The sequence below is a fragment of the Pristis pectinata genome, chromosome 3, assembly GCF_009764475.1.
Source record: "Pristis pectinata isolate sPriPec2 chromosome 3, sPriPec2.1.pri, whole genome shotgun sequence".
Lineage (NCBI taxonomy): Eukaryota > Metazoa > Chordata > Chondrichthyes > Rhinopristiformes > Pristidae > Pristis > Pristis pectinata.
Genome location: NC_067407.1, coordinates 126502449 through 126516664, shown reverse-complemented (window position 1 = coordinate 126516664; position 14216 = coordinate 126502449). Strand labels below are relative to the sequence as shown.

The 14216-nt window shown below is 37.8% G+C and overlaps 1 protein-coding gene across 1 annotated transcript in view; it reads right to left on the bottom strand.

Annotated features, from left to right (window-relative positions):
- Nucleotides 1–2229: 2229 nt before the first annotated feature.
- slc30a6 (solute carrier family 30 member 6) overlaps nucleotides 2230–14216 on the bottom strand; it is a 102295-nt gene continuing 90308 nt past the window's right edge. The window contains exon 15 of the mRNA XM_052011321.1: nucleotides 2230–3979. Coding sequence (XP_051867281.1) covers nucleotides 3470–3979 — 510 coding nt within the window. The 3' untranslated portion in view covers nucleotides 2230–3469. The remainder of the gene's footprint in view (nucleotides 3980–14216) is intronic.

The following is a 14216-nucleotide window of genomic DNA, read 5'->3' as shown; positions in this document are numbered from 1 at the left end:
TGTGGGATATAAAAGTCAGCTCAGAGTTGATTGCAATTGTAAGACTGAAGAGAGTGAACAGAGAGAGACAGACTCTTCCAAAGACCCCATAATCTATCATATTTCTATAACCTTTGCATAATAAATATTAAATTGACAACTAGGGTGTACAAAGTGGTAGACCCAAGGACTTGGAAGTTTTTAGGATCCAGTAGCAGAAGACGAAAAAACTCATAAGGGAGGAAATAAACTTTGAGAGCAAACTTGCACATAAAATAAAAACACCATCAGTAGTATTTTCCATGGATATATAAATAGGAACGGGGTGGTTAAAGTAAATGTGGGGCCAATGGAGAATGAGGCTGGTGAATTAATGTCATCGAACAAAGAAATGGTAGATATGTTGAATAAATTTTTGCATTGGTTTTCACCATGAAAGACATTGCTAATATTCTTAAGATATCAGATGGGCTAATTTCAAATAATATGGTAGAACTTACAAAAATCCAATTACAAGGGATAATGTATTGGAGAAACTCAAGGGTCCAAAGGCAGACAAGTCCTCAGGACCCAATGTATTGTATGCTAAGGTTTTAAAGGAACTGGCTGCAGAAATAGTGAACCCATTGGTTGAAATTTTTTGTAACTTGCTGAACTCTGGGAGGGTACCAGATTGGAAAACAGCCATTTGACATGCTTGTTGAAAAAAGGATAAAGGCAGAAGGCAGGAAACTATAGCCCAGATGGATAAACAGTTATTAGTGGCAAGATGCTGGAGTCAATAGTCAAAGAAGAAATAGGTAATCATTAAAGAAAGCTGAATTAAACCTAGTCAATATAGTTTTATGAAAGGTAAATCATGTTTAACACATTTGTTCTTAGAGGATGTAATAGGGAGTTGATAGTGGGGAACCTGTAAATGTATTTAAATTTCCAAAAGGCATTTGACAAGGTGCCACACAGGAGGTTGGTGCATAAATTTTAAGTTCATGGTATTGGAGGAAGAATGTTAGCATGGATTGCAGATTGGCTGTCACATAGTGTTGGAATAAATAGGTCCTTTTTAGACTGGAAGGAGGTAACTAGTGGAGTACTGCAGGGATCAGTTTTTGGCCTGCAATTGTTCACTATTTACATTAATGACCTGGAGTAAGGAACAGTGTGTAAGGTTTTCAAATTTGCCCATGATATGAAAATAGGCGGAAGGGCATGCCATGATAAGGATACTGTGATTCTGCAATGGGATATAAATAGATTGAGTGACAAAGACTCATTTTGTCAAATTGAGTTTAATATGGGGAAGCGTGAAGTCACGCATTTCGGTAAGAGAAATCAAAAAGGCAGATTATTATCTAATTGGACAGAGGCTGCAAGTGAGTGAAGTACAGAGGGATCTAGGTGCTCTTGTGCATGAATCACAACAAGCTAGGAGGCAGGTCCAACAAGTAGTTAAGAAGTCAACAAACATTTTGGCCTTTGTTACAAAGGGGTTGAAATATAAAAATATAGATGTTTTGTTACAATTGTACAGGGTATTGGTGAGGCCTCACTTGGAATATTGCATAGTTTGATCCCTTTACCTAAATAAAAATATAGTAACACTGGAGGCAGTATAAAGGGTAATTCCTGGGATGAGAGGTTTGTCCTACCAGGAGAGACTAAATAGTTTGGGCCTGTATTCCTTGAAGTTTAGAAGAATAAGGGTGAACTTATTCAAACATATGGTGTGCTTGACAGGGTAGAGGTTGGGATGTTTTCACGAGTGGTAGAGTCTTGAACTAGGGCACATAGCAACAAAGAGCTGGTCATTTAAAACTGAGGTATGTCGGAATTTCTTCTCCAGAGGGTGATGAGTCTCAGAAATTCTCTGCCCCGTCAGGTGGTGGAAGCTGGATCATTAAAGGTATTTAAAGTGGAGGTGGATAAATATTTGATAGATCGAGGAACAGAGGGGTGTAGAGAAATGGATAGAGTTATTGAGGCCAGCATAGATCAGCCAGGATCACATTGAATGGCGGGGCGGTCTTGATGGGTCTGATGGCCTACTTCTGCTCCTAATTTCTTGTGTTCTTGTGTAATAGATTCTGATACAACACTGGTCACATAATTGAAAATTAAAATGTGGCATCTTCGTGTCCTTATTCCAAATACACTTGAAGAAACAGATGCATTGTTAAACCTCAGATTATTTCAAATGCAGTGCCAAATTCATAACTGTACTAGTTTACTGATACCACAACAGTTTGTCAATTTGGTTCTCACTTTATTGGTCAATATAACTGTTAAGTAAAACAAAACGCATTATCTTTAACATATTCAAAACAGGCTGAATTTGCTTCTGTCATAATTGATCCACTTTGTTTTCAAAAATCTGGGTTATGTACATTGATGCCAAATATATCAAACTTATACCTATAGTACAAACTACAGCACACATTTATAGACATATTTTAGTATTTTAAATAAAGTTTTTTCACATATTTTTCTTGAAAACCTCTGAACAAGAAGTATCAACCTGTACAGTTCATTTCTCATAACATAGAAGTCAGACTTTTATCCAGGTTATATTTACAGTGGCAACCCAGTCCATAATGGATTCAACCAGATAGCATAATCAGACATGACTAATTATAGCTGAATACCTGAAGGATTACTGTACACAATGCACGGATACCCTGGGTTCAGAAACAGCTAAATAGACCAGGCTTCCCATAAAAAGTCGGTCTGCTTAAGCTTGTGGAAGGCTGCAGTGTCTCCAAGATAACATAATTTTGAAGCTTCTTAACACTGATATCAACGATCATACCCTTTGCTTAAAAAAAGATTCAGAGGGTAAAAAGTAATTTGCCAAAAATTAATTGAGATTTAATAGATCATAGCTATGGCCATGCTGAAGTCTTCATTGGTGATATCCATGTCAATCTTGGAGTACCAGTTATAGTATTCTCTGTGAAATTCATATGCAAGCAGGAAAACTTACAATTTCAACTGAACAAGTGTAGTGTTTGTAACCAAAGGTTTTGGGGTGACTTGCTGAGGTCACCCAAAAAAAGAAATTATCCCAAAAATTTTTCATTCAGTGTCTCTCTGTACACTATTGTTCCCAAAAATGGCAGGATTTCAGGTCTCAGCCAGACCATCAGATGGTTTGTTGGGCAACAGCAAAAGAGGAAGCCTCTTGATTTGTCAGTGCAGTGATATTGTACACAGCGTGGTCAGTTATAAAGCATATGAGCAGGTCCTTTGACCTGCCTAGCCAAAAACTAAACTTAGCCAAATGTTTTGTTTGTTTTAGCCAAACACTTTGAAAAGGACATACAATTTAAGGGGCATGTACATAAAATTTAAAAAAAACAAAATTGAGGTAACAGCGCCAAATTACATTCTCCACAGTTGAAATATTTTATTCAGCTGCTCTTTTTAAGAGGAATCAACTTGTAGAAATCTGTTGTAACATGTCTTCACATCATGTAGCACAGTGCTACACCCATTATCTGAACTGCTTGACATGTCCTTGAGTACCTGTTGTGTATTTGTTCGGAATATTAATGAATCCAGATCTGAATCCCTGCGTCATTCCAGTTCCAGGTCTTCCAATACCATGGTTAAAAGCACTTCCATATGGAGCAACTCCATAACCGAGTCCTAAGCCATAAGGTCGAGTTGATGGAGCAGTAGGAAGGATAACTGGGTTGATGTTCTTGCCTGGTGTGTTGAAGGAGAATTCAGGAGGTGGGGTGGCTGGTTTTGCTGGTGTGGAGGTGATGGGGTTCATGTCATCTAGGGGCTTGACAGCTGAAATTGGTGCAATATTAGTATTGTCCAGTGGATTCAATATGTTGCTTGGGATTGATGCTGTAACTAATGATGGTCTAACCCAATCATCTTTAAAAATCTGAACTGTTAAGGTTTTAACAAGAGCAGATAGGCGATTGGTCACGTGAGCCAGCACCAATTGTTCGTTTGCATCTCTCCTGATCCGTACATGTACAGAGCCAACCTGGGGAGAGAAAAGCAAAAAACCTTTTACAATGATATTACATAATTACATAAAATGTAATTGTATGTAATGTAACACATATTACAAATCAGAAATGAAAACAAATTCTGAAAAAAAAATCCATATAAACTAACCTTTTGAGGAAATGACAGAATTTCAAATCCAGTTTAAAGGTGAGAAACTTGAGTCAAAAACTAGTGGCCTAAACTTAAATAAAGACAGTTGCAATGGCATGAGGACAGAGTTGGCTAAAGTTGTACTAGGAAAATAGGTTAGTTGGTAGGCCAGCAGTGGCAGACACTTAAAGAGACATCTTTGTTGAAATTTATGAAGTATATTGCAGTGATAAAAAAGACGCTACAAGAATGCATTGTCTGTGGTTAACAAAGGAAGTTAAACATAAATTGAAAGAAAATGTATACAATGCAGCAAAGCCATTGGGAAATATTTACAAACCATTAAAGGATGACTAAAGGAATTATAAAGGGGGGGGGGATGGAGTGAGTATAAGAATAAAAGAGGAAATTATATTACAAAAAAGACAGTAAGAGCTCTACTTTCTTAGAAGTTTAAGGCGATTCGGCAGGCCATCGAAGACAGTGACAAACTTCTACAGATGTACAGTGGAAAGCATTCTGACTGGTTGCATTACGGCCTGGTATGGAAACTCCAATGCACAGGAATGGAAGAAGCAACAGAGTGTAGTGGACTCTGGCAGTTCCATCACAGGTACAGCTCTCCCCACCATCGAGGACATCTACAAGAGGTTATGTCTCAGGAAAGCGGCATCCATCATCAGGGCCCTCCACCATCAGGCAGGAGGTACAGGAGCCTGAAGATCCACAACTCAAGGTTCAACAACAGCTTCTTCCCCATTGCCATCAGGTTCTTGCACCGATCTGAAAAATCTTCACACTACCTCAGACTATACATTTTTTTCCTTCTCTCTCTCAATCTTGCACTAGTGTCATGTTTATTTTGTTGTTTATTTTGCACATGGGCAAGATATGTGTAATTAATGTTAAGTATGTTTGTTAACTTATGTTTGTCCTCATCTTGCTGCTGCTGAAAAAAGCTAATTTTCATGGCAGTTATACCCTGTGTATGTATGCCTATGACAACAGTAAACTTGAACTGTACAGGGATATAAAATGGAAGGGCAGCTAAAGTAAATGTGGACCTTTTAGAAGATGAGACTGGGAATTAATAAGGAGGAATGGCAGAGACTAAAATTATGTTGGGTCAGTCTTCACAGTAGAAGACACTAAAATCAACCCAACAATAATATACTCAAGGAGCTTCATTGAAGGAAGAACTTAAAACAACCTGTAAAATATGAGGCAAATGACAGGGCTCCCGGCCAACGTCCCATAGACATGATGGCTTGCATTCCAGGGTCCTTAGGTGGCTGCAGAATTAGTGGATGCATTGGTTGTAATCTACTAAAATTCCCTGGAATCTGGAAAGGTGCCAGAGGATTGTAAAACCACAAATTTATTGTCACCCTTCAAGAAAGGAGGCAGGCAGAGAGCATGAATCCACAGTCAGTTAGCCAAACATCTGTCATTTGGAAATGCTGGAATTCACTATTAAGTAGCTAATAGCAAAACTTAATACAACCAAGCAAAGTCAGCATGGTTTTATGAAAGGGAAATTATGCTTAACAAATTATGTGAAGTTCTAGGAGGATATAATAAATGGGAGAGATAAAGGGGAATCAATAAGTGTAGTATATTTGGATTTCCAGAAGGCATTCTATAAGGTGCCACTTAATAGGTGACTGCACAAGATTTGAGCACAGAGTGATGAGGATAAAATATTGGCATATATAGGGGAGTGGTTAAAGTGAAAGAAAACATTGGGATAAATATGTCATTTTTAGATTGGTAATCATTAACTGGTGGAGTGCTAGGGGGATCAGTGCTAGGACTTCAACGATTTACAATCTGTTTTCAATTTGGTTGAAGGGATTGAGTCTACTGCAGCCAAAGGTGCTGCTGGTATAGACAGGAGGGTTAGCAAGTTGTGAGGAGAATACATAGAGCCTGGAAAGGATACAGATGGGTTGAGGTGGTGGGTAAGAATTTGGCAGATGAAGTATAACATTGGGAAATGTGAGGTTATCACTTTGGAAGGAAGAATGAAAATTATTTAAATCAAACGAGATTACAAGAAGTTGTGACACAAAGAGATCTGAGGGCAAAATTAATGAAACGGAGTTGGCAGGCAGGTAGAGGTCATAATTAGGTAATTAATGGAATGTTGGCCTTGATTACAAGGGGTAGGTAATTTTTGATGCAAGTTTACAGGGCGCTTGTGAAACTCTACCTGGAGTATTGCATACGGATTTAGTTTCCAAATTTAAGGAATGATAATACTGTATTGGAGGCAGTGCAGAGAAGATTCACTTTATTGATTCCTGGGGGAAGGGAGTGATGTATGTACTCACTGGAGTTTAGAAGAGTGGGAGATGATTTTAAGAAACTTACAAGATACTGTGAGGGACCTGATGGGGCAACAGAGGGATTGAGAGGATGTTTCCCCAACTGGAGAAATATAGAATTAAAGAGCATAATAAGAAGAAGAGGTCAACCATTTATGATGGAGATGAGCAGAGATTTTTTTCCTCTCAAAGGGTTGTGAAACTTTGGAATTCTTTCCCTCGAGAGCAACGGCAACATGCTCATTGAATATACTCAAGGTGGAAATTGACAGACATTTAAACTACAGGGAGGAAAGGGGAGTTTTGGTCAAGATTGGATTGGCCACCATCTTATTGAACGCCAGAGTAAGTTCAAGCGGCCTACTGCTCCAGTTTCTTGTGATCTTATGAAAGATCTCAGATGAAGTCTTTCAATGGAAATTTACACCCAAGTCATTAAACCAAATTTTCTTCCAGTTGATCAAGAATGGCCTGTTTTTCCAAAACATTTAAATAGAACACATTTAGATAAGCAGACTACTGTACCTGTTTTCCGAGGAATAAGCAGCTCACTCACATGTAATCTTACAAACTCGAATTTTTTTTTGTAGTAAGATGGACATGTTGCCCAATTTCTTTGCATTCTGAATGCCGTTAGTGGTGCTTTACTACGTGCCATTTGCCATGATATGCAAAGACTTGTTCAAAATTTAATAACGAAGATTTATGCAATGGTCTTGATACTTGTGCAAATCAACATGCAGTGTAAACCAGTGTTAACATATTGAAGCAGGATGGACGAGGCGTAAGATTTTAAGAGTAAAGTAGGTATCTGTTTCCCTCTGTGTATGGGAACTTGAACTTTAAGAGTCCCTGAATATTAAATCTGCACAGAAATGTGACTCAGGACAAAAAAGTATCAAAAATACAAGAGGGGTGAGGGTAAACTGAAGAGAGAACCTCTCATGCCAAAATCCTCAGATTGAACAATCTTAGCAGTTTAAGCTTTTATTCTGAGCTATTTACTGATACCATTCTTCATATATAGTCCACTTCACTGCCAGAATTGCCTTCCTTTTACAAATAAATAGCTACATTTAAGTAGCATCTTTCATGATGTCACAACATCTCGAATTACGTTATAGTCCATTAAATACTTCTGCAAGTCGCCACTGCTGTAAAATCTCACATGATGATGTCTAGACAACTTGCATCTTTTACAAGAAAAAGTGACATTGAATCAGGATTATACAGTGGCCAGAACCGCTCTGCTACAAAGTTTGCCATGAAATTTTTATGAACTTGGGGTTTGATAAAATATCTAATCAAAAGGAAGCACTTTTGACAATACTGCACTTCCTTAGTTCCTAGGTTGACCAGAGTAATAGGTTAGATTGTGTTCAACAACTTTGGACGGGTACGTGGATTGGAAAAGTTTAGAAGGTTATGGGCCATACACTGGCAAATGGGACTAGCTTGGATGCGGCATCTTGGTCAGTATGGACCAGTTGGGCCAAAGGGCTGGTTTCTGTGCTGTATAACTCTATGACTCTAAGTCAGTGCACCTAAACTCTTGGGCTTCAGACGTGAGACACATATGTCCCATTATTGAGCCACAACTGATGAGGGGGTGTATTCAGTAGCTAGATATAGAGACATTTTAATGAAAATAAAGATTATTTTCAGAATTCCTATCTTGACAAATTGCTTTGAAACAGGAAGTGTATCCATATATGTGAAAGCATCCTAACGAGTGATATTTAGGTGTTAATCACTGTTGTGGCCAGTGACCTGGATGTTAATTGAAACTGACGACAGCCTTTCAAAATTGGACTCGTTCCAAGTTTTAGTCTACGGATGAAATCATCCTGCCCAACAATCCTAAACCATCCAGCTGATCCACGACAGTCCTCAGAATAAAGCTCCAGCTGTTCAGCATAGAAATCATTAGTAATGACCATTGTTTATATTGTTGTAATCCTTAAATCCAGATCTTAGTGAAGCACATTAAATACCATAAATTAATCTGGAGCACTCACACATTACTTGATTGAATAAAAATCCTACAGAGATGGCTACTGCAATCAAGTTTCAGGCTTTTCAACTATCATATAAAAATGAATTAGATGTGACATGGCCAAAAGAAATTGCATGATTATCGAAGTGTGCCTGTTGGTCATTGTTGGAATCAGTATGTCACTTCTTGACTGGTTTGCCTTTATGTTTAAAGCTGACGAGTCAAGACTGAGACTAACAGTTCAGGATATCAAGGGTAAGACAAACGACTAAAGTAATTAATCAGTAATGCGGTGACCATACAAATAAGCAGAGTACACTAGATGGCATATTTGAAGATTTACAGGCAACAAAGATGGAAAGATGAATATTAGTTCTAAAGCACAATGCTCCATTTTGTCAAGAGAAGAAAATAAAAAGTATAGGTCTGTGCCTCTGTTCCTTTATTCAGCAACATTAAAGTAGACCGAGCAGAAAGAGCTCTGCCTGTGCAAAATTTTAAATGTCACACACTTCCTAAAATCTTTTTCTTTAAAAAACTGTTCATGATCAGGCCAGGTCAGGTTCCCCTCACAAAACTGGTCATGTGCGTCGCACCGGCCAGCCTCACCCTTCCTTGAAATTGAAGGATTTTGCCAACTCTGTTGATTAGATAAGCTTCTTCTAATTGCTCATTTTTTTGGTGGACAGGAATTTTTTTTGGCACATTTAAAAAAATGCTTTTACACAAGGAAATCTTTGATTTACTGAGAAACCAATTAGTACCCACTAATGAAAGTAGTTATTAGTTTGTTAAGAAAAAACTGTGATTTTAAGTTAGATTACTTATGGGTCTACACATGTTAAAATACTAATTTTTCATGATAAAATCATATTTTACTTAATTAATGAAAGTGGACCAATTCCCACTCAAATACAATGAAGAAAACCAACTATATGTTTAAATAACAAAAAAAATCTCAATTGCACTTGCTCATGGAAGACTAAGTTTGTGATCGTGAAAATGATTGTGAACCAGTGCAATCTTGAGCAATTATGGGGCACAATTCCTGACTGGGCACTGAATAGAAATTCTCTAACAATGCAAATGTGCCCATTTTAACATCTTCTAAGTACACCTATGCGTGTCACTGGTACTAAGCACTGTTAAGTTAAAGGATCAAGTCTCATAAAAGAGCAATTATTGCCATTGTATTGTGCTGACTATTGCTTTCAGTAGCACAAAACATCAGGTAATTTCACTGGTTTGCCAGTGACTGAAACACAAGGAACATATTCAAAACACAGTGTAATTTCAGATGTCAAAATATGCTACTGTACTTTAAGGCACAGTAGTGTAGCGGTTAGCATAATGCTTTACAGTGCCAGCGACCCAGGTTCAATACCGGCCACTGTCTGTAAGGAGTTTGTACGTTCTCCCCGTGTCTACGTGGGTTTCCTCCGGGTGCTCCGGTTTCCTCCCACATTCCAAAGACGTAGGGGTTAGGAAGTTGTGGGCATGCTACGTTGGCACCGGAAGCATGGCGACACTTGCAGGCTGCCCCCAGAACACTCTATGCAAAAAGATGCATATCACTGTGTGTTTTGATGTACCTGTGACTAATAAAGATATCTTATCTTAAGATAGAACTGTATTTTTGAGAGTTCCAGTAAGTCACAAAGAATGCTCCTTCAATGGGCTGATTCAATGTCTAAAATCACCATTATGCTCCTGCCCTGAAAGAACTTGCAGCATCCGTTTCTCCCTTCCTAGGTGGATAGAAGTAACCCAAGAGATCTGTGCTCCTCTACCCACTCATTTCATCTGTTCCACAGGAACTGTCCGCTTGGAGATTGTTTTCCACCCCAAATAATTAGAGAACTGCTCCTGCAAGGTTCAGGGGTGAAATAATCTGGTGAGAAAAAGGCTGGAGCTCCCATTCCCAACTAAAAGAGAATGAGATGGTCAACAGCAAGAAAAGTTTAACATTTGAGTTCCTGGAGGCATTGAAGTATTGTTCCACTGGTGTTTTTTCTGCATTTCATCCCTTCCTCGCTCTCACCACCATTTTCTGTAGGTCCTTCTTTGGGGTTAATCAACCTGCCAACTTTTAGCCCTTTTCCACATGAATAGTGCATTTGGTCTTATACCTTTGGGGGCAATGGCACGGTATGGGTGATATCAGATTAATCACCTGTTTCATCTAATTTTAATTTCAACTGTCTTTAACTTTGAAGGGAAAAAAATTGGATGCAATATTGATTGTTTTGCAATGTTGGCCAAAGAAAATATGCAATTACTCCCCCTCCTTTTGTGGAGTTTTTAAATGGGATCTCAAAAGATGACTTAAAAAACAAATTTGCCCCACTGAATTTCCTTAGATGTCTCGTTAAAATCCCTTAGAACATATTATATTGAGTTATAAGAGTCATTTTATGCATGGCAAGTTTCCACAAACAGCAAAATGGTGAATTATTAGTCTGTAATTTTTAAGCACACTTCTGGAAGGAAACATTTTCACAGAACACCAACTCTTTGATAATACCATGAGATTTTGCTAAATAGATAAAAACGAACAATCTGAAGTTAATTTATTTTTTCAACAGTAATTTACTCAGACACTTCTTTAAAAAAACTCATGTGCAATGGGTGCATTTTTGAGAGGTTCAGTAAGTCTTTTCATTGGACTGATTTAATGTTGTAAAATCTTAATTATACTCCTGCCCTGAAAGAACCTGCAGCATCCACAAATTAAAGATATAATAAGGAGCCCAACCATACTGATTTTATATAGCATCACAGTATCGATGCACTTTCATAAGGAATATTACAGTTTTAAGTCCACATAGATTATTGATTCAGCCTTTCAGATTAGTCCAATATATAAGACCCTCAGTCCCCATGACTGAGAAAATGTTTTCAGTTCTCCAATAGTTAAGTAATTAGGACCTTAATCCAGGGATTAAACAAGTGTTTTTCAACAAATTTCACTTCACTGATCATATTTTGTATCCTTGTGTGACATTTGGAAATGTGGTGGTTTAAATATGTATTTGACACAAAACTTGGAAAAGGAAAGAAAAACTGTGTTGCAAAGTGTGCTGTTAAATGACCATGTTTCGTATACTAACATTTATTTTCAATTGCTTAGAACAGTCAGAAGGTTCCCTAAAGCAAGCAAAAGTTAAATTATATTGCCAACTAGCCATGTGTATTCACCAACATAAATCCAGTATTTGAAACTTGTTAATACATAGAGCATGGAAACAGGCCCTTTGGCCCAACTTGTCCATGCTGAACGAGATGCCTATTTATGCTAATCCCATGTTCCTGCATCTGGCCCACATCCCTCTATTCCTTTCATATCCACATAGCTGTCCAAATGCTTTTCATATGATGTGATTGTACCTGCCTCTATGACCTCCTATGGCAGCTTGTTCCATATATCTACCACCTATTGTGTGAAAGCCCTGCCCCCCCAGATCTCCTTTAAGTATTTCCCTCTCATCTTAAACCTATATCCTATAGTTTTCAACTCCCCTACCCTTCTACCCTTGGAAAAAGTGACTAACTACCCTGTTTATGCCCCTCATAATTTTATAAGGTCACTCATCAGTCCCCTTTGCTCCAGTGAGAACAATCCCAGCCTATCCAATCTCTCCTTGTTACTAAAACCCACCATTCCAGGCAACTGCTACCACATTTGGACAGATGATTTGGAAAGGTATATTTTATTTACAAATATTCAGCTTGTTGTATTCACAGGAACCAATCACCATATTTTTTTTTACATAGAAACTTAATTCAAATTAAATCCTTAACAGGACCTTTGGCAATTCCAGGAGCTATATGGATGAAATATGTGTAAATGTTTCCCTTATTAATATTACTGACTGTGAGTGAGCAGCATCAGCTTTCACTCAGTGTGCTGAGAGACAACACAAACAGGTTTAATTAATTTCCTAATATGTTGTCAGAAGTTATGCTTAATTTCAAATATTTTATTCCTATTTATAATGTAGGGTCTGGCTATTCAGCTTCCCCTTAAGCCAAACTATTAATCGGAACAAGTGCAAACCTAGCATCTATGCACTGATAACTACCCAAAGCTACTTAAAACTGAATAAAATTATCACAGTTATTAATAGACTAGTGAATATTGTGGAATGATTTTGTGCTGTAATTTCATCTAAGGAGTTTAGATCCCCGATTGAGTTACGTTCTCATGATTTATGATATCAGCTCAGATTACTGCCTTGCAATCATTCCCAGTGTCATTATCCTTTAAGTAAACCACAACATTTAGGGGTGTCAATCAATAATTAATACCTTGGCGATGAGGAACAGGCAATAAGTGAAAGGAGGTTAAGAGGGCTCAAACCATTAGATCGATTTAAAAAGAAGCAATGTAGTGGGATGGAGGCAGGAGGGGATAATCGGTTGTAAAAGCAGCAAAAAATGTTTTTTATACATTTTCATGTAAACCACAATCTTAAACCACATTTTATGCATGTGGAATTAAATTCTCTGCAGGGATCACACACCTTCCACTGTCAGCACAAAGCATTTCACACAACCAAGCAACAATGGTTTGGAGACAAGGTGCTGCTTCTCAGATGTCTTCTCTTTAGAATGCAGCTGCTTTTGTAGTGAGCTAATATGCAGCTATTTGGCCTTAAAATTGCTAGTTCTCCCAGGTCTATTCTTATTTAGAGTGAAGTTTAATCCAATCTGTTATTCTCACCACTTTCACAGAGGATCCTACACACTATATGTTTAAAGGGAAGATAAAAAAAATTCCTTCAAAAACAAGTTGAAAAATATCTAGGCCTTCATCACAAGTTGTGTGCTGTTATTCTTCTTCTTTTAAAAAATAAATAGGAGCAAAGATCAAATAAGTGATTAGGAGAGCACAAAAGGGTCCCAGACACCTTTGGAAGAAAAAGACATTGACCTAAAAGTAACAATAATGCACACAATTAAAGAGTTAACATGGAATTTAAGCATTTCTGATCTCCAACAAGTTATTATAGCTGGCAAATTTTTATTTTCATTGAGATACAAGACTTAAACAAAAAAAAGAGGAAATCAAGAAAAAAACTGGAGCGATGCACTGCCTGTGCAAAGCTTCATTCTTATATACTGGACCCTGCAGACATGACAGAAGATTAATTGATTCTGACATTACAAATAACAGAAGTGATTTGTGAAAGTCGGAAAATATTGGGACTAAAATGCTATTCCTCTCACTGCTCAATGCCACTTCTGATCAACATTGCTGTTCACCACACAGATTTTAACAATTTCAGAAGAATGCCCACCAAACGCATCAGGCAACCAGCGATAAACCACAAAAGCTAGTCTTGCCAACCAAGAAGGAATTTTAGAGATCAAAAAACTGCAGGTGGAAATTAGAAATATAAAGTAAAAATGCTGGAAACAGTTAGTAGGTTAGGCATCGTCTGTGGGAAGAGAAACAGAGCTAACATTTCAGGAATGAAGACCTTTTTCATAAATGGTGAAGCACAACTTTCCTTGTTCTAATAAGAGGCAAAGTTGAAACATTAACTCTGATTCTCTTTCTATGGATGCTGCCTGACCTGTTGAGTGTTTCCAGCATTTTCTGTTTCTATATGAATTGTAATATGTTTGCCTGTTGAAGTGGACACAAAACAGCTTGTTATTATTCCAAGAGTAGCTTCTAGCTCCTTAATTAACCTGGGTAACATACCGCCCTTAACTGAAACATAAATAATTATCTAACCGTTCATCTTATTTGCTGCCTATGGAGGGTTCCATTTTATGTGAGTGGTTGCCAT